We start from the raw sequence: 22,763 nt of genomic DNA on the forward strand, positions 1-22,763 counted from the left end.
TTCACTTAGTCGTAAGCTCACACAGTATAGAAGGTTCGTTGTATGGAACCACATCACCCACAGCTAGAATATTGTATTGTATTAGTCGTTCACGATGTTATTGTTATCATTTGTTTAATCAATTTGTTATTATTGATTGTTTTATTGCAAATTTTATTAATGTTGTATGTAATTATTTATATTAAGAGTTTCGAAATAAAACAATGAGTTTTTAAATGTTATTTATTTTTCACAAATGTAGCACTTATTAGCTAGGCATTAATTTTATGATAAAATTAATTAATAATCTTTACAATATACAAATTCCTTAAAAATCCATAAAATATCGGTTTATTTTAAAACATATGTACATTATAATAACTATTGATAGATTTAACATAGTTTGCCTAGATGATATGGGAGTGGGCCGTAGCTAAGGCACGTGGTATTAGTATATTGCATGACACGTATACGTAGGCATATATAATAATTATTATTCGCTCAGCCCGCGCACGGGCGCAGACTCAATTCCGAAATAATTTTATAAAGTAATAGATTCATAATGTATTAAGACTAATAACGTTACACCTACTACGCGATAACTGTTAAGTTAAGCCGAACAAACTATCAGCGCCAAGCTAACTGAGAAGTATTCTTTACAAATGAGAAGCTAGCTAGTTAGGAACTTACAATTTTAGCTCGATAAATAAAACGTTACAATAAGAGATGTAATTGAATAATAATAAATAATTTACATAATATGATTTTACATTGTCCACTATCGGAGTGTTATACGTCAGACAATTTGGGAGTATTTCTTAACATACAAACGTGTATAAAGGATAAGGCTACGATTACTTAAAAAAAAAAAATACTCCCGAAAAATGTCGTGTAATAAAATCAGGTTTATAATTATGCATAGTAAATAACAATAATTATTATCATACTGAATTAATATTAATGACAAGCACGGAAACAAAACGTGGACTATTAAAATAAGACGTGAAATAATTTTGTTTATGCTGATTTTCAAAATTTCTTTGGCAAACGAACCATTTCCAAACGCGCGAAAAATAAAATATCATGGAATGGAGTAACACGATGCAACAGCTGCCTAATTATATATATTTAAAAAATGCATCTCAAAAATAAGCGTATAACTACGGTGATTGCCATCTATCAAACACTTAAGTACCTAGGTAAATTTGAAATTCGTATGTCAGTACATAAATGAACAGAGATTGTTTCGGACCTATATCTAAAAGTATATAAAAGCGATAACTGGACAAGCGAGAGAGTTGAACTTGAGTCAATATAAAACTAAGATAAACAAAACTCAACATAGCTTTCGTCGGAGGAATGTAAACAGTGTGTAGAGCAATAATAAACAGCGCATCTATTCAACAAGAACCACTAGTAACAACAATGCGTCGGAGGCCTGCTTCCTGTAGCACCACGGGTGTTCGCAGACACGTCTTCACTATCACAGCTCAACGAGCGCGGTATGGCCTTCCAAAAGGCTCCAGCAGACGGATTGCATTCTATAGTGTTTCGTTTTTGTTTTAGACCAATCCAATTAACAGTGTATTTAAGAAATTCTAAGCAATTGTTAGGTTTACCGCACAACACCGTATTAAACAGTCGTTAGAACCGTCTTGAAGGTCCCACGGATTATAGACTCCCTATGAATAACAGATTACAAGTCCAATAATAGATAACGGGCCATCCATATGTAGTCGGGCCGATGCGTGGCGCGCCATGGGAGGCCCTTTATCTATAATTTGACTCGTAATCATATTTTTCACATAGTGCTGATGATCCGTTAGACCTTCAAGATGGTTCTCGTGTTTTGCGGTAAACTTAACTATTGCTTTGTATTTGTATTAGCCAAAAACAAAAAAGAAACACTACACTGCAACTTGTATTACGCCGGCTGCGTAGTTAAGGTACAGTTTCTATTATGCATAAGGCGCAGCTGGAATGCATTCCGTCTGGGCCTTAAACAATTGAGCGAGCCGCCAAGAGTAATACCGCATTACCACTTGACTTCTGGCAAGGTCAGTACATGAACAAGAATGTACTCTCGACACTTTTGTACTTTAAAATCACATCTGTAGAAAATGTTATATAAACCTACGAAGGCGTATAAAAATTGGTGTTTATAAGTATTGACTTGGCATCGCAATAACCCCTCGATTGACGCCGTCTCGCGGCATTTAGCAACTAGGGATAATTACATGTTTTGTACCATTAATAGGTAATTCACCAAATCAGACATTTGGCACCCATATACTCCGAATAAGACTATATTAGTCGATACTCTGTGCGACAACCAATTGTTTTTATTGCCTTGAATCACATAAATATCAGTGCCCCGCCAAAAATTATAATCAGACACAGAATTAGGCATTTAGATAGTATAAGTTCGCATAACCTACAAAACGCCATTATAATAACGATACAATAAGCGCATTACACTAGTCTAAACAGTATAAAATGATCGTATGATTCAAGGAAGCCCGAATGGGAGACTTATATAATTAAGTAACTCGCTGGATTTAGTGGAAAATGGTTTTGAGCAACTACTGGAGCCGTTTCACTAAACAAATCACTTATGGCACTGATTTCGTTAAGTTGCAAGCACGTTGCTTACTCTAACACGTTAGGTCCCGTCACAAGTGCTCACATTACTCGTAATACTCCTATCTAGAAGAACGCAACGAGTGCAGAATGTGAATAGTTTAGTAACCAGTGCAGTTATTAGCAATAGTGATACTATAAGTCATTATAAAAAACTCGATTTTCAAACGGACCGATGTAACGTTGTTTCCCTTAAAGAAACATACGCCAGCTTTTAACACTTGACACCAGATTAAATGACATTATAATTACATTCTGTCACTACCGCAATTTCATATTGATTAATTAGTTATTAAAAACTGCAATACGACATATAAAATTGGGTTTAGAATCAGATTATCACCAAGTTATAAGGCCCTATTTAGTCACAATTCCGTCGTTATACCGATAACATTTAATTGGAACTTTTATGGCTGTGCTTGGCCATTATTTTTAAATACACGCCAGTGTAGGCCGTACAGGTTTTTATTAAAACATTGATAGTATTAGATCACAACATATAAAAATATTATTTACGTAATTCTGGAACCTTTTCTACAGTAATAATAACGAATATGTTGGTTATGAACAATTAAAACACAAAGAATTTTAACACAAAAATATAACAAAAAATATCTAAATATAATAAAATGCAAATCTGGTTATAGGCGTTACAAAAATAAAGAGAAGTATACTATGTCCGAGTAATGTAACATAGATATTATTATATGAACATTTAATCAGTGGTAATTGAAGTAAGGTACTTGTTTAGTATGGAATTGCAAAGATCTTACATAGGTAGAGAATTTGAGGTCCCAGAAAAAAACATACCGTCGTGTTCTGATAGCACAGGGAGCATAAATGTGGAACTTTTAGTTCTGTTACTTGTACTTTTACTGAGAATTACATGAATTTAGTACATTATATATCTGCATTAATTTTGTATCAAGCAGAAACGTCTGCGAACGAACCTATTCAGCTGTTAGAAACAAATTCAAATGGAAATATTGACTGTTTTCACAATTTTGTGTAATTCACATTATATATCTGGCCCAAGTTATAGCCAAATTCATTCTTAAACTGCAACTTTATGATCGTTGCCTTGATATTGTAAGGCGCGTGTACAAAACTATCGAGTAGTCTTCTGGATGGACGCGAGGATGCAAGAAGATACCCTGAGAGTCTACGTATTGTGTTATAATAAACACCCTAAAATTAATATAGTCTGCGTATGAGCTATTTTATAAACAATGTATGCTGCGGTATAATATTAACATGAGACGGGATCGCAATCGTGATCGCCCAGGCACTCAATTTGACACTGTTCGTCCATCTGTATGCATTCGAGATAAATCAGATAAATGTGCCATTTGCGCGTCGTGCAAATGCAAAAATAAATGCAAAATATTATTGCAGGCATCACGACATTAGGGCGCAACTGGCATAAAGATGCGAATATAAATTATTGACAACTGACAAAATCTGTACGAAAACTTTACAAACGTGAAGGCGCGAATTGAGTTCCTGCGACGCTTCGATCGATCCAAACGCGTGTCATATGTAAGTACTCACTTGTAAATTATCAAAAACTATCACAGCGGTCAAGCTGAATCATTTAACTTAGGCGAAATTTGAACTTACTACATGAGACTAGCTTATTTTATAAATCACTGAATAAGTTACAAAAACAAATTTTCAATAGATTCATCGAAAAATATCGTAACAAAATATAACGCCGTTGAGCGGACGAAAACCGATCACATTTAAAACAAATGACGTCTACGAAAATATAATGTTAGTACAAACCGATGGGTGATGAACGAAATTGGGATCCAAACATGTTGCCATCGTCAGTGTACGTTCGCGAGCACAGGTGGCGCTACTGGCGCGGCAGCGACGCGTTGGCGGGCAGCGTGGAGCTGCGCTGGCTCGCGTTCATGTACGATATCTTCAGGTTGGAGCGCATCGAGTCTCTGCAAACGAAATAACTACGGTCAAATAACCAATTCGAAAAGTGCCGACAATTTCATATTAGATTTTGGAATGTCGACAAAAGACGTATCGACTTCTAACAATTTAAGTTTCTAATAAGCTGGGAACAGACAATGCAAATTGTTCATCGTACGAATAAAAACAAACTATCACTCTAAATATGTTCCAAAAATCTGGTGATTATGAGATCGTTGCAGCCGGCGCGACAGCAACAACGGCGCGCACCTGGGCGACAGCTTGGTGTGGTCGTGGTTGGTGTGCGCGGCGCGGTAGCCGTAGCGCTGCACGCGGCGCGCCAGGCGCGCCACCCAGCGCCGCTGGTCGGGCGCGCCGGGCGCCAGCAGCAGCAGCTCGCGCGCGCGGTCCGCGTGCAGCTTGCACGCCGCCACCGACTCCGCCTCCGACACGTGCTCCGCGTGGATCTTCATGCGGCATCCTGCACAACATCACACGTTAATATTTCACCGTATACATGTAAGTAAATCCTAAGACATCGGTTACACGCTAATTCTGGAGTGAGTTCAGTCCATCATTCTGGTCAGAATGACGAGAGAATTATCGTGTAAGGCATCGGTTACACGCTAATTCTGGCGTCAGTTCAGTCCATCATTCTGGTCAGAATGACCGGAGAATTATCGTGTAATACGCGGACTGATGATCTGGACTGATGAAAATTTAATTTTTTTGAAAATATTCGTCAGTCCGTTTTGAATGACAGAAAACTGATAGGAGACTGATCGTGTAACCTGTTTGTGTCATTCTCGCGTAAGTCACTAGTCACCATATTAGACAAGACTAAATGACTGTGTAGCGTTCTGTGTCCAAACGGCGACTGTGTCGTAATTTTATCAATCTGTTGTCAGTCTGGACTGATCGTGTAACCGTGTTCATTTTCCATCATTCTGGCATCAGTCAAAACTCGAATAAGACTTATGCCTGAACTGACGCCAGAATTAGCGTGTAACCGATGTCTAATGTGAGGCAATGTTGTTCCTCCCGCATACGCTCGTGTTTCACGACTCATGACGAGTTAGGCCGCGGCCTGGACGCACGCGGCGCGCGGCGGGAGCAAATCAGGTTCATTCAACGAGAAAGAGTCTATACATTTTGATCGTGCCCCGCGAACCACCGCTCGCGCCGCTTGGCAACGGCCTTAGATAACAACTTTTCCCATGTATGAGACGATTCCACGAATTGCTATTAATTCCCACCATAATATATATAGTGCTTTTCTTCAAACGTGCGAGGAAATAAGGTAAACTAATCAATTATTAAAGCATCAAGCATAACTCGTGCACTCGAATCGTAACATCCAGAAAGTCAAGTCAAAAACTATTTACCCTCCCGCCAGTCCCGCCTTAATATTTTTTTAAAAGAAAAAATAAGGATGTAAACAAGTTAGAACTATTTAAGGCAATTTTAAGAACGCTAGTTTTGCAAAGCAGTATATCTTTAAAAAAAGTTATGTAGTCTATGATTATATTAAACAGTGTTCGCACGATCTTACAAAATAGTCCTGCAAGAACGAGACATAAATTATAAAGTCATTGTTTCTCTTTCTCGCTTTATCCTACAGCTTTTTTTTTTAATGATAGCGTACCGAGCCGTGTGGATGCGGCTTTAAGACGAAACGGGAGCTGAGCTAAAAGTCAATTTTGAGATTTCAAGCTGAATATACCCGTCGCTCTGACGGGGCGTGAGAGACTGTATTTGTGTGTGTAATGCACGCACACAGATGCGTACGCTTGCACCCGCGCGCGCCTCATTGCCGACAATTTGCAATGTTATTTTTCGTGCGTTACTGCCACGAGGCGTTCACTTATTACTTACTGTGTTGCGATTGAATTTTTTGACCCGGCTTACGTTTACGGAACTCGATAATCTTTCTACTACTGTGACTTGGCTTTGTTTACTTGACTTTGCTGATCAGCTTATTGTTTTGGACTCCGTGAGTTGTGGTTACCTATTGGACCGCACGCAATTCATCTACCTTTATTCAAGTAATTAAGCGTAATTAGCCGAAACCTTTATAAGAGTGTAATTCATAAGAAGTACATAAGATATAATTTATGTACTGGTCTGCTGTTAGCTTTTAATTGTATCACTTTACATATATGTTACTCAAATAACTAACACGGTTACACTGTTGTAAGAACATTATTTTTCAGGTAGGCCTTATTATACCTACTATAGGCCTTATTACCTCCTAGTACCTTAGTAGTAGTAATACTACTACGGAAATTGATTCAAAGACTCAAGACTGACTTAAGTGGCAGTAGGGTGTAGGGTTTTTTCTAGGCTTAATGAGTTCGCTGAAGCTTATTTTTTATACTTAGCGCACAGAACCACTAGTTTAACAGTATCAGCTCTAACCACATGTCACCATTTTGTCCTTTACGTAACAAACTCAGGGGCCCAGAATATCCGATGTACCTATCAAATCAAGGTTCTGTACCAAATAAGGCCCGGTTATTATAGTTCGTTATTTTTTAGCATTAGAAAGAAGGTAAACAATCATGACGTGTCTTTTTATTAATAATTATTGAAAAACGCTTTCAAAAATTAGTTTATATTACTTATGAAAGCAAAAGAATATAAAAAAGTATATGATTAATACATACATACATACATACATACAATCACGCCTATTTCCCGGAGGGGTAGGCAGAGACCACGGATTTCCACTTGCTACGATCCTGACATACCACTTTCGCTTCCTTCACATTCATAACATTCCTCATACACGCTCGCCGGTTTAGGGTGCTCTTGCTCATTAATATGATTAATATGATTTATAATTCTAACATATTTGCTATGACTTATTTTTCAATGGTAATTTTTAATAAGACATGTCAAAATCTGTTACCTTAATGCAAAAAAAACGAACTTTAAGCGTGCTAACTTTCAAAATTTCATTTTTTATAAGATAGTATAAGTAGATGGGCAAAAATTTTGCGTCCATGTCCACCAGTGAGTAAGTGATTGAGATACCTAAACATTTAACTTTATAATGTAAAATGATATAATTTACTAACCTACTCGTTTAATTTCAGGTAGGTTGAATAAGGAACCAAGTAACCATGGGGAGGAGCAGTATTTACTAACATTTTCTTTTTGGGTCTTCAGAGTGTATCGTTTCCTTTTTTTTGCACATATTACACTTAAATATATATTCTCTGTGTAAACCCTTACGTCTTTCAATGACAAAGGCAAGATCAGCAAATGTACAATTTGTATGATCGTGCCTGATATTTGAGATCACAGAAAATAAATATTTTAAATCCACTATTCTGCGACCTTCTAAAATTTTGTTTTATCATGATTCATGATCAAAAAGCTCGGATTCAATAGTCATATCAAACGTCGATTATGCAGTTGATGATGAGCTTGCATTTTCTACCATTGGTGCTGCAAATGCATCAACCGGTGGCGATAAACTTTGCCCTCTTGTAAAACAAATTACTATTGTGATTGTGTCCAGCAAAAGGCCAAAATTCGGTTTACTTTCCTGTTTAAAATATTACTAATTTATTCATATTTCAGATTAGGTACATAGGTAACTGTCTGAATGTTACAATGCCAGCTGGCAAATTCTATCACATTTGTTTGTTTGGTAGTCATGGTAACATTCACTTACATTGATATCCTTATTAAGATCTGTATCTTATTATCCAGACCTTAAAATATTGCCACCGTTGCCCTTTAAAAAAATACTGTTTAAATAATTGGCTACTCAAACAATGCTTCTATAGTATAAATAATGACTACACAAAAATGGGTAGTATTGTATATAATGCACGAAATAAGGCCCGATTCTTAAGCGGGTTTAAATTTTGAGGCCATGTCCGCTAATACTATAGACAAAATATCAAGTTTAATAAACACAAAAAAAAAACATTGATGGGCCAACATTATTATTTTATAATTTAGGCCTTACTTTGTAATTTAAAGTAGAGTTAGGCCAAGAAAAATCTATAGCGATTTTGATAGAACACGCAGTGCAAGTATTATTTCAAACGTCGCTTCTATGAAATTATGACATATAAATAACACTTGCACTGCGTGTGCTATCAAAATTGCTGTAGACTTTTCTTGGTCTGACTCTAAAATATTCTTTATTACACCACAAACATAAAAACAAATTTAAAAAAAACCGGCGAAGTGCAAGTCGGACTCGCACACGAAGGGTTCCGTACCATTATTTATAAAAACGGTCACCCATCCAAGTACTGACCCCGCCCGACGTTGCTTAACTTCGGTCAAAAATCACGTTTGTTGTATGGGAGGCCCCACTAAATTTTTTATTTTATCCTGTTTTTAGTATTTGTTGTTATAGCGGCAACAGAAATAAATCATCTGTGAAAATTTCAACTGTCTAGCTATCACGGTTCGTGAGATACAGCCTGGTGACAGACGGACGGACGGACAGCGGAATCTTAGTAATAGGGTCCCGTGTTTTACCCTTTGGGTACGGAACCCTAAAACCGATTTACAATGTAGATAAAGGTAGCAACAGGCGGTCTTATCGCTGTTAGTTCTTATTCTTCGTTTGTTTAGCATTAGAGTGAAGGTGACGTGCAATCGTATAATTATTTAGCTTTTTTTGTAATAGTTATGTACTTAGTGGTTAATATTAGTATTTACTATTTTTTTTTTCAATAATGCTTAAAAACGAAGTATAGACATGACAACCAAATATTAACGCCATTGTAGGGCAGGATATACAGAACATGAATCATTTGTACTGTCACGCTCCGTGATTGTTGAGCCATTTAGGGTTCTAGCTAAATTAGACATTCCATAGAGCACGAGTAAGTATGGAACAACCAATTCAGCTAGGACCCTAAATTGCTCGACAATTACGAAGCGTGCCTGTAGGTACCTAAAAATTTTGTTAACCCATTTTAACCATGCAATAAAATATTTTTGATTTTGATTTCTAATTTGAAATATTAGAATCAAAAAGTTCATAATAGATTGTATATCATAACATAACTACAAAAATGTGTCCTCTACTCTCAACCCAAAACCCCTTGTATCTTAGGATCTAGATATTTTCACACAAGACGGTTTATCGATAACTTCTTACATCACTAGATTATCGACATTAAATGTCGACTATTGCCCATCACTTTTCTGGCTGTGTACGTATTTAGAAACTTGACTCCGCCCCCAAAATTAGTGCGATAGGGACAACTGCAGCTGAGGCGAAAAATCCTGCGTAAAAATGACAAAAATCGAGGTTTCGTAGTCCTCTTTTTCCTCCCCCAAAACTTAACCAATCGTAACCAAATTTGGAAATCTAAATGATTATGAAATTATCTGTGTCGGACCGTTTTGCTTTTTTGGCTAATTGATATCAGTTTTGAATACCACGCCTCTCATTGCGGCATAGTCTATTAGGCCATTTTGGCCGTTTTTGAAGGGCTCTAGCGCCTTAAAAAACAAAAATATCAAAAAAAGCAAAACGGTCCGACACAGATATTGACAATATTAATCTGTGTTGAAAAAATCATTGCTCTAGCTTCAAAAACCACGGAGGAAAACGAGGACTACGTTTGTATGGAGGAATGACCACTCCTGTGGGCTCTTAATAATTGGCTGTTTGCATTGTTTTTTCTTCGTAACATGTTTGTCAGTAGAAAAACGTGCGAAATCAAAATTTTCCCTACGGCACCCTTTCGCCTATATTTTTTTAAATTTGCCGCCTTTTTCTACTGAACTGAAAACAGTGATGAACTTTCTGTCCTCTAAAACAGTACCTACAATAATGATTTTGATTTATTTTATCTTGTTTGACATTATATAATGAAGATCTTCAGAACTATTTTTGCTACAATACGAATATTTCCGAGCATATTAGAGAAAAAGTTGAAATATACTCACGGCGGCACTCGTAGGCCTGCGGCGGACGGAACATGTGCCACAGCGGGCGCGTGCACACCTCGCACGCCGTCGGGATGTGGTACGTGATGCTGACCAGGTCGTGCCCCTTGTGCTGCACCGTGTTACCTGCGGCCAAAGAGAATAGAGTGTATAGAGAGTTACTGTCATGGTAAATTATGTAGCCACAGTACATTTACTGCCATCTTTCGACAGAAGATTAAAACTGTTAGAACGCCATTTGACTTTGATCCTTATTCTTTCACTGATATGTGTTAATTTGTTAAATATCAAAATTAACGCCATCTACTCGAGAGTAGGCTGAAGGTTATGGCGCCATAGCTCGAAAAGATTGCACCATACTTTTGGCCTAGTGACGAGTAGATGACGTTAATATTCATATTTAACAAATTAACACATATCAGTGAAAGAATAAGGATCAAAGTCAAATGGCGTTCTAACAGTTTACTGTTGCTACATAATTTACTATGACAATCCGCCTCCATTTCAAATTCTCTTTGCTGCGACACAACAACGATACACTCAAATAGTTACAGGGAAAATGTGAGAACTGAACAGTCCCCTATAGCTAGTACTACCAATGATTTGCTTATAACCACAAGACGAGTAGTAGGTATACGAGTAGTATAAATTTTCTCAGATTATTTTTTCGGGTTCGGGTGCTAATCCGTTAAACAAAAGCCTTTGTTTCTTTTAAGAGCGCTCTTCAGCACGTGCCAAAGCAACCATGTCGTTTAAAAAGCAACTATCGTGATAGTATTAAGGTTCAAATTCATATGACAGCTCGTTCAGAGAACGATCAGGGTGGTCTTGTTTTTGGAGATAACAAAACGTGTTATCTCCGTTATGGGCTGTTTCATGAATTTGAACCATATAAATAGAATGGTAAGTTCGCTTTTTAAACGGGCTTGTTTCCGTTATTTATGTCGGAGCTATTAGCAGTCAGCAGTGTAACCACTGCATAAAGGAAACAATACCTTTTGTTTAGCAGATTAGGGTCCGAGCCCGAAAAAATCACCTGAGATAATTCATACTATACTCGCTCAGCAATCACTTTTTAGCATTCGCTTGATTAGTTTCTATACATGACAACATGTTAGAAAGTAGCAGCAACTTTAAACTTCTTAATTATTAATCAATTTGCTTTCAACGTCGTAGGTATTTGATAAAAATTCCTGCAGTTCTTAAAATTTGCAGGAATGTTTCTTCGCCCTAGTCCATCCGGAACATTGCTCTTATTTGGAGTATTGATCCGCGTCCTGCTGGATGGTATCCTGCAATTAAAACAAACGCGGGAGATCCTTCCTTACCATGCTGGTCGGTCTGGTCCTGCGGCTGGTCGAGCGCGTCCTGCGGCCGCCGAGCCTCGCCCTCGCCGGCGTACAGCAGTTGGAATATCCGCGGGATGTCTTTCGCGTCTGCGCGGATCACGTCGCCTTGCGTCACTGACCGGACATGGAACACTTTGCTGCAAGAAAGAATGTTAGCTTTTAATAATTATATAATAAAATCTCTAACTTCCGTGTATTTTTATTTTTGGAATTGTCCAACATTTGAAGAATATAAGTTTTAGATTTCAAGGTTCAATTAAACTTAGCCAGAGTAGCCCTGAGATAATGCACGAAAATAGCAAAACACGATTTTCACGTAAACGACACCTTATACAGGGTGTCCCATAAGTGACACGTCACAGTGACACTGGAGGTAGACCAGGCCAAGAGGACCCAAACCAACTTAACATGACCCCAGTAAAAGTTGCACGGTTTTCGAGTTATTGCCAAATTAAGGTTTTTCATGAATTTTGACCGTTTTTAACATTGTTAGTGCCAGTGTGCACTCGGAAAGGTCTCGAAGTTAGTTTTCTTTCTTTGTACGGCATCATGAATAGTTAATTAAGATAAAAGAATAGGTATTTTATCGATAAACAATGTAAAATGCAAAAAAGTACTGGTTTAATCATGAATTAAATTCACAGCGAAACATTAATTTTGACTTTGACCACCTGTCGTGAAAAAAAAATACTAGTAAAGTAATGAGCAAATAACGTCAAGCTATTGAGCATGTTATGCAGATTCAAAAATGGTATGACACATGTACCTTCCTGAAATAAAATAGGAATTATTATCATCTTTCGAAAGCCTCATAAAAAATAAGTTAAAACTAGGAAATCTGCAATCCGTTGCTACTTAGTAAAAATAACGATTTATGTTAAGATTTATGTAACTCTGGATAGAGAAATAAACCGCCGTACACATAAAAAAAAGTAACTTCGAGACCTTTCCGAGTGCACACTGGCACTTACAATGTTAAAAACGGTAAAAATTCATGAAATACCTTAATTTGGCAACAACTCGAAAACCGTGCCACTTTTACTGGGGTCATGTTAAGTTGGTTTGGTTCCTTTTGGCCTGGTCTACCTCCAGTGTCACTGTGACGTGTCACTTATGGGACACCCTGTATACTGCTTACTTGCTTTTTAACCTTATATAAGGTTTTTGTTCACTAACCTCAAATCCAAGATCATAACAGGATCCGTAGTATTCTGCTTATCGCTCTCCGAATTATAGAAGATGATCTTCTTCGATGACACCACTACATATTGCTTGCGCCAGCCGTGGCGCCTTATATTCTGTTTGATCGGCACGGACAGCCAGCCTTCGAGGGTCTGTTCTGTCTCCCCATCTTCTGCGTCGGCGGAGGATTGGGATGCTGTTTCGGAGGTCAGCGCGGCGAGTTTTTCTTTTAGCTGCTCGATTTCTACGTCTTTGCTGTCGACCTGCGAACAGAGTTCCAGATAAGATATTTTTATTAAGGAAACTTTAAGTCTAGTTTTAAGAAAAAACTCTAGTGTTATATGTAACTATAAAAGACTGTTTGTTTCTTAAATAAATAAAAAAGCTTGGTTACAATGCCATCCGAATCGACTACAAAAATACGATTTTATTTAATTGATGATTAAGGGTACACGAAAAAGTTCTATACGAAAGGGACATTTTTAGGTATACTGGTTTAGCGTAAAACCTCAACACCATGGAATACACGTTGCTAGGCGTGCTGCAGGTCGGTCTGTATCTTGGCGACCCGCTGGTCGAACTTGTCCTTCTCGCGAGTGATCTGTCTCTTTGTATACATGTATGTTACCTTCACGGCGAGCTTCAGTCGCGTCTGCTGCTCCTCTAGCAGCTGCTGCTGCGTGTCCTGCAGGTGACGCTGCATCTTGGTCACCTGCTGGTCGAACTTGTCCTTCTCGCGAGTGATCTGTCTCTTTGTATACATGTTGTTACCTCCATGGCGAGCTTCAGCCGGGTCTGCTGCTCCTCTAGCAGCTGCTGCTGCGTGTCCTGCAGGTCGCGCTGCATCTTGGCCACCTGCTGGTCGAACTTGTCTTTCTCGCGAGTGATCTGCCTCTTTGTATACATGTTGTTACCTCCATGGCGAGCTTCAGCCGGGTCTGCTGCTCCTCTAGCAGCTGCTGCTGCGTGTCCTGCAGGTCGCGCTGCATCTTGGCCACCTGCTGGTCGAACTTGTCCTTCTCGCGAGTGATCTGTCTCTTTGTATACATGTTGTTACCTCCATGGCGAGCTTCAGCCGGGTCTGCTGCTCCTCTAGCAGCTGCTGCTGCGTGTCCTGCAGGTCGCGCTGCATCTTGGCCACCTGCTGGTCGAACTTGTCCTTCTCGCGAGTGATCTGTCTCTTTGTATACATGTTGTTACCTCCATGGCGAGCTTCAGCCGGGTCTGCTGCTCCTCTAGCAGCTGCTGCTGCGTGTCCTGCAGGTCGCGCTGCATCTTGGCCACCTGCTGGTCGAACTTGTCCTTCTCGCGCGTGAGCTCTTGTTGCAGCTTGCGGTAGTCTTTGTCCTTGCGCACAGACATCTTGCTCTTGTTCTTTGTCACGGCCGGGTTCATGTCTTTCCTGTTAGCCAGAATTAAAAACATTAGTAGCTTCATGTTTAATTGGGATTAAATATATGAATACGATCTACGATATGTCTAATAGCTTCACTGATGGGCTTTACTGAAATAAATACCCATGAAGTACATCACTTGGTAAAATCTTCTCACGCTGGCAAAAACTAGAAATCAGATGTTCATTTCAACCAGCTGCTTATTTTCATGGATAAAGGACGGGTTGGTTCAGACTAAATGACATAGTAAACATCATGCCTACTATGCTCTAAAATTGTATGTCATTGAAGGGCCACAGAGTTTGCACTCTTGACTGACAATTTGTCTTTATTGTACAAATGATTTGGTAGTTTGAGGTAGGGAATGCTCCTGGTACTGAAATTGTTTGGCCAGAACCCGAAATCCCCGGTTCCACTACTGGTTTTGTATAGAGAGAAAATAAGTAGCAGACTGACCTGTTCATGATCTCGGCCAGCTTATTGACGGCTTGCTGCTTGAGCATGATCTCGGAGTTGAGCTTCTTGTTGAGCCGCTCCACCTCCTCTTGTAGCCGCTGCAAGCCTGCCACACGCTCGGCCAGCGCCGTGCCGCTGCGCCGCAACTCGTCTACCTCCTGGGGACACAACAATAATATTTAGTAAGTCTGACACTTAACCAGCAATAGTTTATGCCTTAGGGCCAGTGGCACCAACCACAGTTAACCGACTGATCAACGTCACGCAGCAGAGATCTATGAAACTTCCCAATACAGTAAAATTTTGCCAACGCTTTAACAGTGAAAGACGGTTTGGTGCAACCGACCCTTAGTAGTTATTGGAGGCTCAGGCCACGACAACGCCTGGTTCCAAGAACTAGCCCGAAATCGCGCAAAGAGACACAATCCTCCTCGACTTTGGCTGCCACAAATGCGGTTCCCGCATTGGTTTGTACAGTGGGGTACTCCTTAAAACATTATGTCATGATGTAAAAGGCCTCATGGTGAATAAAGAGCTATGTCCTACCTTCCGTTGCAGATCGATGGTGGCGCGGTTCTCATGCTCGCGGTCGCGCAGGCCTTGCACGAGAGAGTCTCGCGCGGCTAACTCGCTGCGGTGCGTGGCTAGAGCGTCGCGCATTTCTAGCTCTTTCATGGTTTTTTCCTTTTCGAGCTCGCCGACTGTCTCCTCTGCTATCGATCTGAGGAAAATAAAAATCAAATTTAGTCATGTTTGGGCCATTCCATTCTATTATTTTATCTGTTACATCTTCAGTCACAAAACATTTTTAAACAAAACCTAATCTATCTCCGCTTAATATATATTTTCTTAGTTAAGGAAATTGTTTCCATCGCTGAAAGAAGCATGGAGTTCGAGGCAATTCTTTGGTCAGCTCTCAGCAGAGCCGCACGTAACTTTAATGTTTTTTGTTTTAAGTTAGTTTGTATTTAATCTGGTTCGGCGGTGCCTAGTTATGTTACCTGGCGATGGCCTCGGAGTCGGCGCGCGCGATGGCCAGCTGCAGCTGGTGCATGAGGCTGGAGCGCTCCTGCTCGAGGTCGCGCGCGGCGCGGGCGCTCTCGTCCAGCTGCGCGCGCACCTCGCCCACCTGCGCGCGGTACACGTGGCTGAAGTGTTGCTCGTTCTCCAGTTGCGACCGCAGCTCTTCGCTCTACATACAACGAAACCAAACATCAGTATCTAGGTCAGCGCCAAATTTTGGTACGTATTTATAGTTTATAGTATATATAGGTCGATCAACTATTTCTTGTTGTTATTCTTTCCCATCAGCCAGGAGACAATAGTAGCATAGTTTCTTAGAAGAGCTGGTGTACCATGTTCTACAAGCGTGCTTAGTACAGTCAGCATCAGATATACCTGAGCGGGCAAGGTGTCCAAGAAAACATATACACTTCAATCGTCACAAAAATAAGGACATCTAAGTTGTCATTTTCACGTAGGCTTTCAGTTCGTCACATATATCTTAACTTCTGAGTTTTTCTTTAACACATACACCCTTATTTAATCACAATGACAATAACGGTTAGAAAGTCAGTGGTACCTAAGCACTCAAATTCGAGCTGCTGTCATTAATACCTACACGCACTGCCAATCACGTACGTCAGCAGCCAGGGTGCCACCAGTTGCTAAGCAGTTGTTATTTCAATGGTAACTAAGCATCAACATTTTATCTGTTTAACTTTAAAAAAATACTGTAGCAGCTACGAATTGAGACCTCCTTTCTTAAAGAAGTATTTTATCGTCAAGTGTCAAACTTAGACAATAAATAAGTAGGTTCTACGAGAATGATCGCTTTTTATTATAACTGTCATAGGCGGCCGTTCTTCCAAACCTCCGAGTTCCAAACCGTAGAGGATATATATGTTAATATATTTATTTAGCCCGCTTATTGTACTAAAATAATATACTATACAGGGTAGCCCATTTAGATCGGTCAGTATGGGAAAATCTGAAACTATAAGATATACACCGATCTCTTCTTAGGAACCATGTCATCGATCATCGATTTTAGTAACAATAAAAACTGCATTCATACATTTAAAAAAAAATGTGTACTCAGCTCGGGAATCGAACCCCGAACGTTTTGAAAAATAAAACTAAGACTATTTCTATTTAGATATCGATTGTAGCAGTAAATGTTACTATGAAACATGATGTCTGAAATGGATAAAATGCATTGTTTTCATATCCTTTAATTTATTTTAGTAAGTTTTTGAAAATACCACCATTTTTTTCATTACATTTTACATACATTTTTGAAGTGAAAACTTCTTTAGCGGCGCTGTGCACTTTTTGAGGTGGGAAAAGAATGATAAACTCGAGACAGCGTAAGGCGTAACGCGTAAGGCGTCTCTCCTCTCTTTCTACCGCGCGGCGAAAATGTATGCCTGAGCCTGCTGTTTCGTTTTTATTCACCAAAGAACTTTAGTCCTAACGTATCATAATCAGGTCAATTATTTAAAACTGGACTTTTATATTAAGCAATAAAGCTCAATGTTCTAATCTTGTACGAGCTGAAATACGAGGATCTCACAGTTACATTAATAACTTTATATCACTCAAATATAATTCAAAGCTACATCTTGATGAAATCGCTAATAAAAGTGAACTCTAGTACTGGTGAATAAAACTCAAAATACCTTGACCAAATATATTTAGATGCGAGGTCTGCAAGGTAACTTTACAATTTCTATTCGAATTTTCAACAATTAACGCTACAAATTTGAATTTCGAATTTTAAACAAGCTCACTGACCAGTAATTTCGGAACTAAAGTTTTTCAATAAAAAGGAGGATGGGTCAATTATACATAGTGCTGCAGACATTTTGGACTAGTCATTCAGTTTTCACTTCTGTCGGCACTCCCGGAGTGCAACCCCTTGTTATTTTTTTTTAATGTATGAATGCAGTTTTTCTTGTTACTAAAATCGATGACATGGTTCCTAAGAAGAGATCGGTGTATGTCTTATAGTTTTAGATTCTCCCATACTGACCGATCTAAATGGGCCAACCTGTATAGTACCTACTAAAATACGATGCTCCGAATCGATCAAAGAACGAAGGAGAAAATAATTGAATTGAAACGTAACACGTTCACTGTCCCAATCTGACATGTAAACCTTATGGCTTTGTAATAGAGGCTAGCCGTGGCCCCACGCGAGGAGCACGGGCAGTAAAGGTGTTAAACTAAACATATCCAACTATAACTCCTCTCTTTGTTTTGTTGGTTGGACTCATGATCCGCAAGAACGGTGCCTCCTCTTCTATAGATGTAGGTATGCGTGCGATAAAAACATCACTGCCATGCATATACGTAATATGCTAACTGTTGACCATAGGAATGACGAATTTTGTTTTTACAACTTAGCAGAGAGGATAGAGTATACGGAGTTATAATGGAGTTATATATCTTTGAACTTTTTGTTAGTATAACCTAGCAGTAAACATCAAATGGCATTCCGCACAGGAGTAATCTAAGGAAAGCCCACTGCGGGTTCAAACCTACAACGTCCTGTTAGAAAGTCGTACATACGCTACATGTCACATATCTTCAAAAATTATATAAACTAATGCGAAATTAACATAAAACCAGAAGACACAAATTAATAATAGAAATGAAACCCAAAAAAAAAGCTGTAATTTCTAAGTGCGTGCGACTGAGATTTGAACCCGCGGTCTCTGCTTTGAAAAGCAAACGCACAGGCGTCCAATTGTCAAGGCACGTTGTGGTCTCAGTAACAGTACTGAGACCACAACGTGCCTTGACAATTGGCTCTAAATTCGGCTTCAGTTAGCTTTCGCTATGTGTCATTCGTTTTGACGATTCTGATAAAAGAAATAGTTTGCAGTAAGTTGACCGAGAGCCCCTGTCAATGTCAAATGGTTGAAGAGCAAAACGTGAGATAGATGTATATGATGACAAGACTGTACTGCTTTCGATGATTGTCAAAACGCTTTACTTGTAATTAGCATGGCTATTTTTCATTCATTATTCGACCCTACTTGTATGCTTTTAACGTCTATTTTTCCATATTGTTCAGATATATTTGACACGTTGACCGCTTAGATACCAGTGTTTTTTTGGCAGCTAAGGTATCAATGACTTGTTGTAAGTGTAGAAATTAATGAATAGCGACTGTTATAGATATTTGTGACACGTTGAGCGCTCACAAGTAAATACTACCATGACAGTCAACAACTTTTTGACAGTTTAAACGTTTACCTCTCTTTGAGCACCTGGAGTGTATAGCGACTTCTGCTGCTGACTGTACATGTCCCATTATGGAAAGGCCTTATTATAACTACCAAATAATTCAAGTTTGGTTCATATAAATACGAAATAACTAGTATTTTAAGAGTGACCCAGGAGACCGTAACCATGGCAACTAGTGACAAGAAAAAGTTGATTCATCCATATCCTTCAATAGCCCTAATTATTGTGGTTAAAAATTGCAAAAAGAGGGTAAAAGTTATGTTGTTCCTGACCTACATTACGTTTTATAGATAAGTGTTAAAATTGTTTCTTTTTTACTCGAAATTCTGAGGGATGTGATTTATGTGATACAAAGCTTTTAAGTGCTTCAGAATTAAAAATGTTCTAAGGTATGAAGATAAGCACATACTTTGTTGTACTTTTTTTTATGTCCTATACTATTAATTAAACTATTTACCACCTATCTAAATAACCTAATTCTACTTCATAATTTAATCGTGTTCTTATTTATTATTTGTTTATTGATATCATATCATAATTGCATGTAATACATTCATGTCACTTGTAAGGTTCTTACGGGTTATCATCTTAGATCATAGGTACATACAAGTATTAGTGTACCTTAGAAACCCATATTTGGCACACTGTTCATATTTTTCACAGTTTTGGCATATTAGTTTAACAATTAAATAGTATACTAGTGAAAAATATAATATCTGGTTAACCAACATAATGAAACATATATTTTTTAACAATTAGCTTGGTATTAAATGTCAAGCTCAATACAAAATAACAATGAAAACGGTTGACTTTGTTGGAAATTATACGGTACGGACGCTATTGATTTCTCTTCAGTGAATATAAAAACACAATTAAATTTACTGATCAATGAAAGATCAAGTAAAACAATGTAAATTAAAATATGCTGCAAAGGTTGTCCATCGCAGTCCAACGCGGCAACGCGCAGCGAGCGTGATGGGCACCTTTGCGTCGGGGGCAGCCCGGGACGGGCTTCAGTAGGCATTTTTGTTATACTTATTTAGTTTATATTTATATTTAAGTTTAGTTTTAAATTAGTTTTATGTTTAATTTATGTATTATCTTAATTATGAAATAAATTTGTTTCCAATTAAAATATGTATTTCGTATTACAAAGTCCTCGACTAAATTGTTATGACTAGAATTATGTAACAATTATAAAAGAACAATTGAAGTACTATCCTATAAGTTAATGACAGTCTTTATGCAATTGTTCGGATAAATCAGAAAATGTAGCCACTTGCACCAATCACTAACCCGGGGTTAACCGGTTAATCCTGGAGTTACCATGGTAACCAGTACAATTTGACACTGGGTTAACGGTTTAACCGGTTAACCTCGGGTTAGTGGGATGGTGCAAGTGGCCCTTAGTAAGTTATATCACAAATCAAACAAATGGTATTTCCAAATGACATCATGCTTGCACTATTGAAGACCGTCTATATTTCGAGCTCATTTACTATTCATGTCTCCATAAGAGATAATTATCTTAATGAAATGTAAATTATCCGTGCGTTGGCAAGATTGTCACATTAAAGTACTTTAAAATGAGGAATCCTCACAAGTTCGCCCTGACACCGGCTCCCTATTAGGAGTTATAAGCATAATTACTCTGCAGCTAAAATCGGACCACATCTAATCTAATTGTGTCGTCTAGTAAGGTACGAGTGCAGCTGTAGACTACCTATTGTAGAATATGCACTATAAAGGTTAATACGAGGATTCGCAGTCGCTATACTTCGTTTTTTTAGCATTAGAAAAAGGGTAAACAATCTTGATGTGAAAGCTTATTGAAAAACACTTTTATTGATAATCTATATTATTGGAAAAGTAAGTCACATCAAATATCTAAGAATTATACAGCATATATGTGACGTTCCACGGCAAAAGGTACCTTATGGCGGCTGGCGCTTACGTCGCATAGCGCCGCAATATGATGGAGCGGCGTTAATAATAGCGTAAGCGCCAACCTCCATAAGTTACCTTTACTCGTGGGACGTCACATGTATGATCATTAACATTCTTCATAAGTAATAGTTACTATTTTTTAAGCGTTTTTCTATAAGCAGACACGTCAAGATTTGTTACCCTTTTGCTAATGCTAAAATAAATAAGTATAGTTTTAGTCGCATTTAGTTGTAAAAAAGTACTCTACGAGCTATACCACTCAATAGCATTTCTCACCATTATAACATTGTATACTCAAATAAGTTAATCATTGGGAATACTATTTGTTAACATTTTTCTATTTACACACGTAAACAGTAAACGTGAACGCATCTAAAATGATCGTTTTCGCTAATATACTAAATTAGCATGGGCGAAGCGTCCATGGAATTCGATTATTACGGACTTGACTAGTATCTACCAGTTGTACTAATTTGCGACGGTTAAGTAGGCTTTCTGGCCAAATTAACTCCGACCTGCCCAACATACTCGTATGTTAGAATCCCGGTCCCTATCTGTGGTGTCTTAAATGCTCCATCTAGTGAGCAGGTGATCTGCGAGTGCAGCACACAATCGCCCGTCATAATGTCCACATATGTCCCAGTGCACTTTATGCCGAGGCATATAACTGCCATGTATGGCATAATTGATAAAGGTTCTTTGACGTATGCCCTAACAACCCAGCGCTTATTCCAGTGCTACTGTTTTTGGCCTGAACTTTATTTAGGCAAGAATTTGCCTCATACCACTCCCTGTTAGCACAATTGATTAATCGAATAGCTAAGTACCTATTATTTGAGGAATGCTTGTATGTGTCTTCTCGGAAACTGCTTTTAAGGCGAAAAAAGATAGTCATGGTTTTTTCTAAAACTAATTAGGTATTACCGTGATGAGACGTTTAATTAAAACATGATATTGGGGAATTAAGACAATATAAATTTCTTTTCTTCTTCTCCGCGAGCATATCCCAAAAAACATAACAATGTACGGTGGACATTCTTTTATTGGAAATGATGACTGACTGATAAAAGTTACTGTCGAATGTTTCGTGTAAAATAGGCATGTTGACATGAATCGCGAATATATAACATGTTATGTTTTTACCATAGCAGGGAATATTAGAATGCTGAAAATCATATTTTGCAAGTGTAAATATGCGTAATAAATTAATTATAAATAATCAAAAGTATTTAAAATAATATCACGTGACTGTAAACGCCAATCAGAGCGCGTGACGTCATGACATGAGAAACACCACAGACAAGTCGTCAAACCTGACCGTAATCCATACGACACCACCAAAGAGTTAGGATGTTCAAAAACTGTATGTATTTTTTATTTCGACAATATACATTTATTACGTACAAAAAATATTATTACATGATATAAAGTGTATATTTATTTGTTATTAAATAAATAAAATGTTATATAATGCGACATTTCACCAAAATCTTTTTAATAATTTGGCTGAATGGAACTATCATTGCCACGTTGGCTGTCGGAAACAAAACAAAATAAAAATTAAAAAAGTTATATCTGCGCCCGCTAGATTTGCATTCAAAATTTTAGTTGTATCATAATAATTCATCTTAAATTGTAACTGTAAGTGTTTTTGTGTTAAAGTCAGTTATTGTGATTCATTTTTGAAATGTTTTTATCATCGCTG

General features: G+C 38.2%; 1 protein-coding gene across 1 annotated transcript in view; it reads right to left on the reverse strand.

Moving 5' to 3' along the window:
- Positions 1 to 204: 204 nt before the first annotated feature.
- The window catches only part of LOC134790511 (rho-associated protein kinase 2), a 34,764-nt gene continuing 12,205 nt past the window's right edge, over positions 205 to 22,763 (reverse strand). Inside the window, exons 5-13 of the mRNA XM_063761334.1 lie at positions 15,859 to 16,049; positions 15,404 to 15,578; positions 14,858 to 15,015; positions 14,208 to 14,409; positions 13,002 to 13,270; positions 11,805 to 11,962; positions 10,477 to 10,602; positions 4,816 to 5,026; positions 205 to 4,571 (exon numbers count right to left, since the gene is read on the reverse strand). Of these exons, the coding sequence (XP_063617404.1) occupies positions 4,478 to 4,571; positions 4,816 to 5,026; positions 10,477 to 10,602; positions 11,805 to 11,962; positions 13,002 to 13,270; positions 14,208 to 14,409; positions 14,858 to 15,015; positions 15,404 to 15,578; positions 15,859 to 16,049 (1,584 nt within the window). The 3' untranslated portion in view covers positions 205 to 4,477. The remainder of the gene's footprint in view (positions 4,572 to 4,815; positions 5,027 to 10,476; positions 10,603 to 11,804; positions 11,963 to 13,001; positions 13,271 to 14,207; positions 14,410 to 14,857; positions 15,016 to 15,403; positions 15,579 to 15,858; positions 16,050 to 22,763) is intronic.

This window comes from Cydia splendana, chromosome 5 (assembly GCF_910591565.1).
Source record: "Cydia splendana chromosome 5, ilCydSple1.2, whole genome shotgun sequence".
Classification (NCBI taxonomy): Eukaryota; Metazoa; Arthropoda; class Insecta; order Lepidoptera; family Tortricidae; genus Cydia; species Cydia splendana.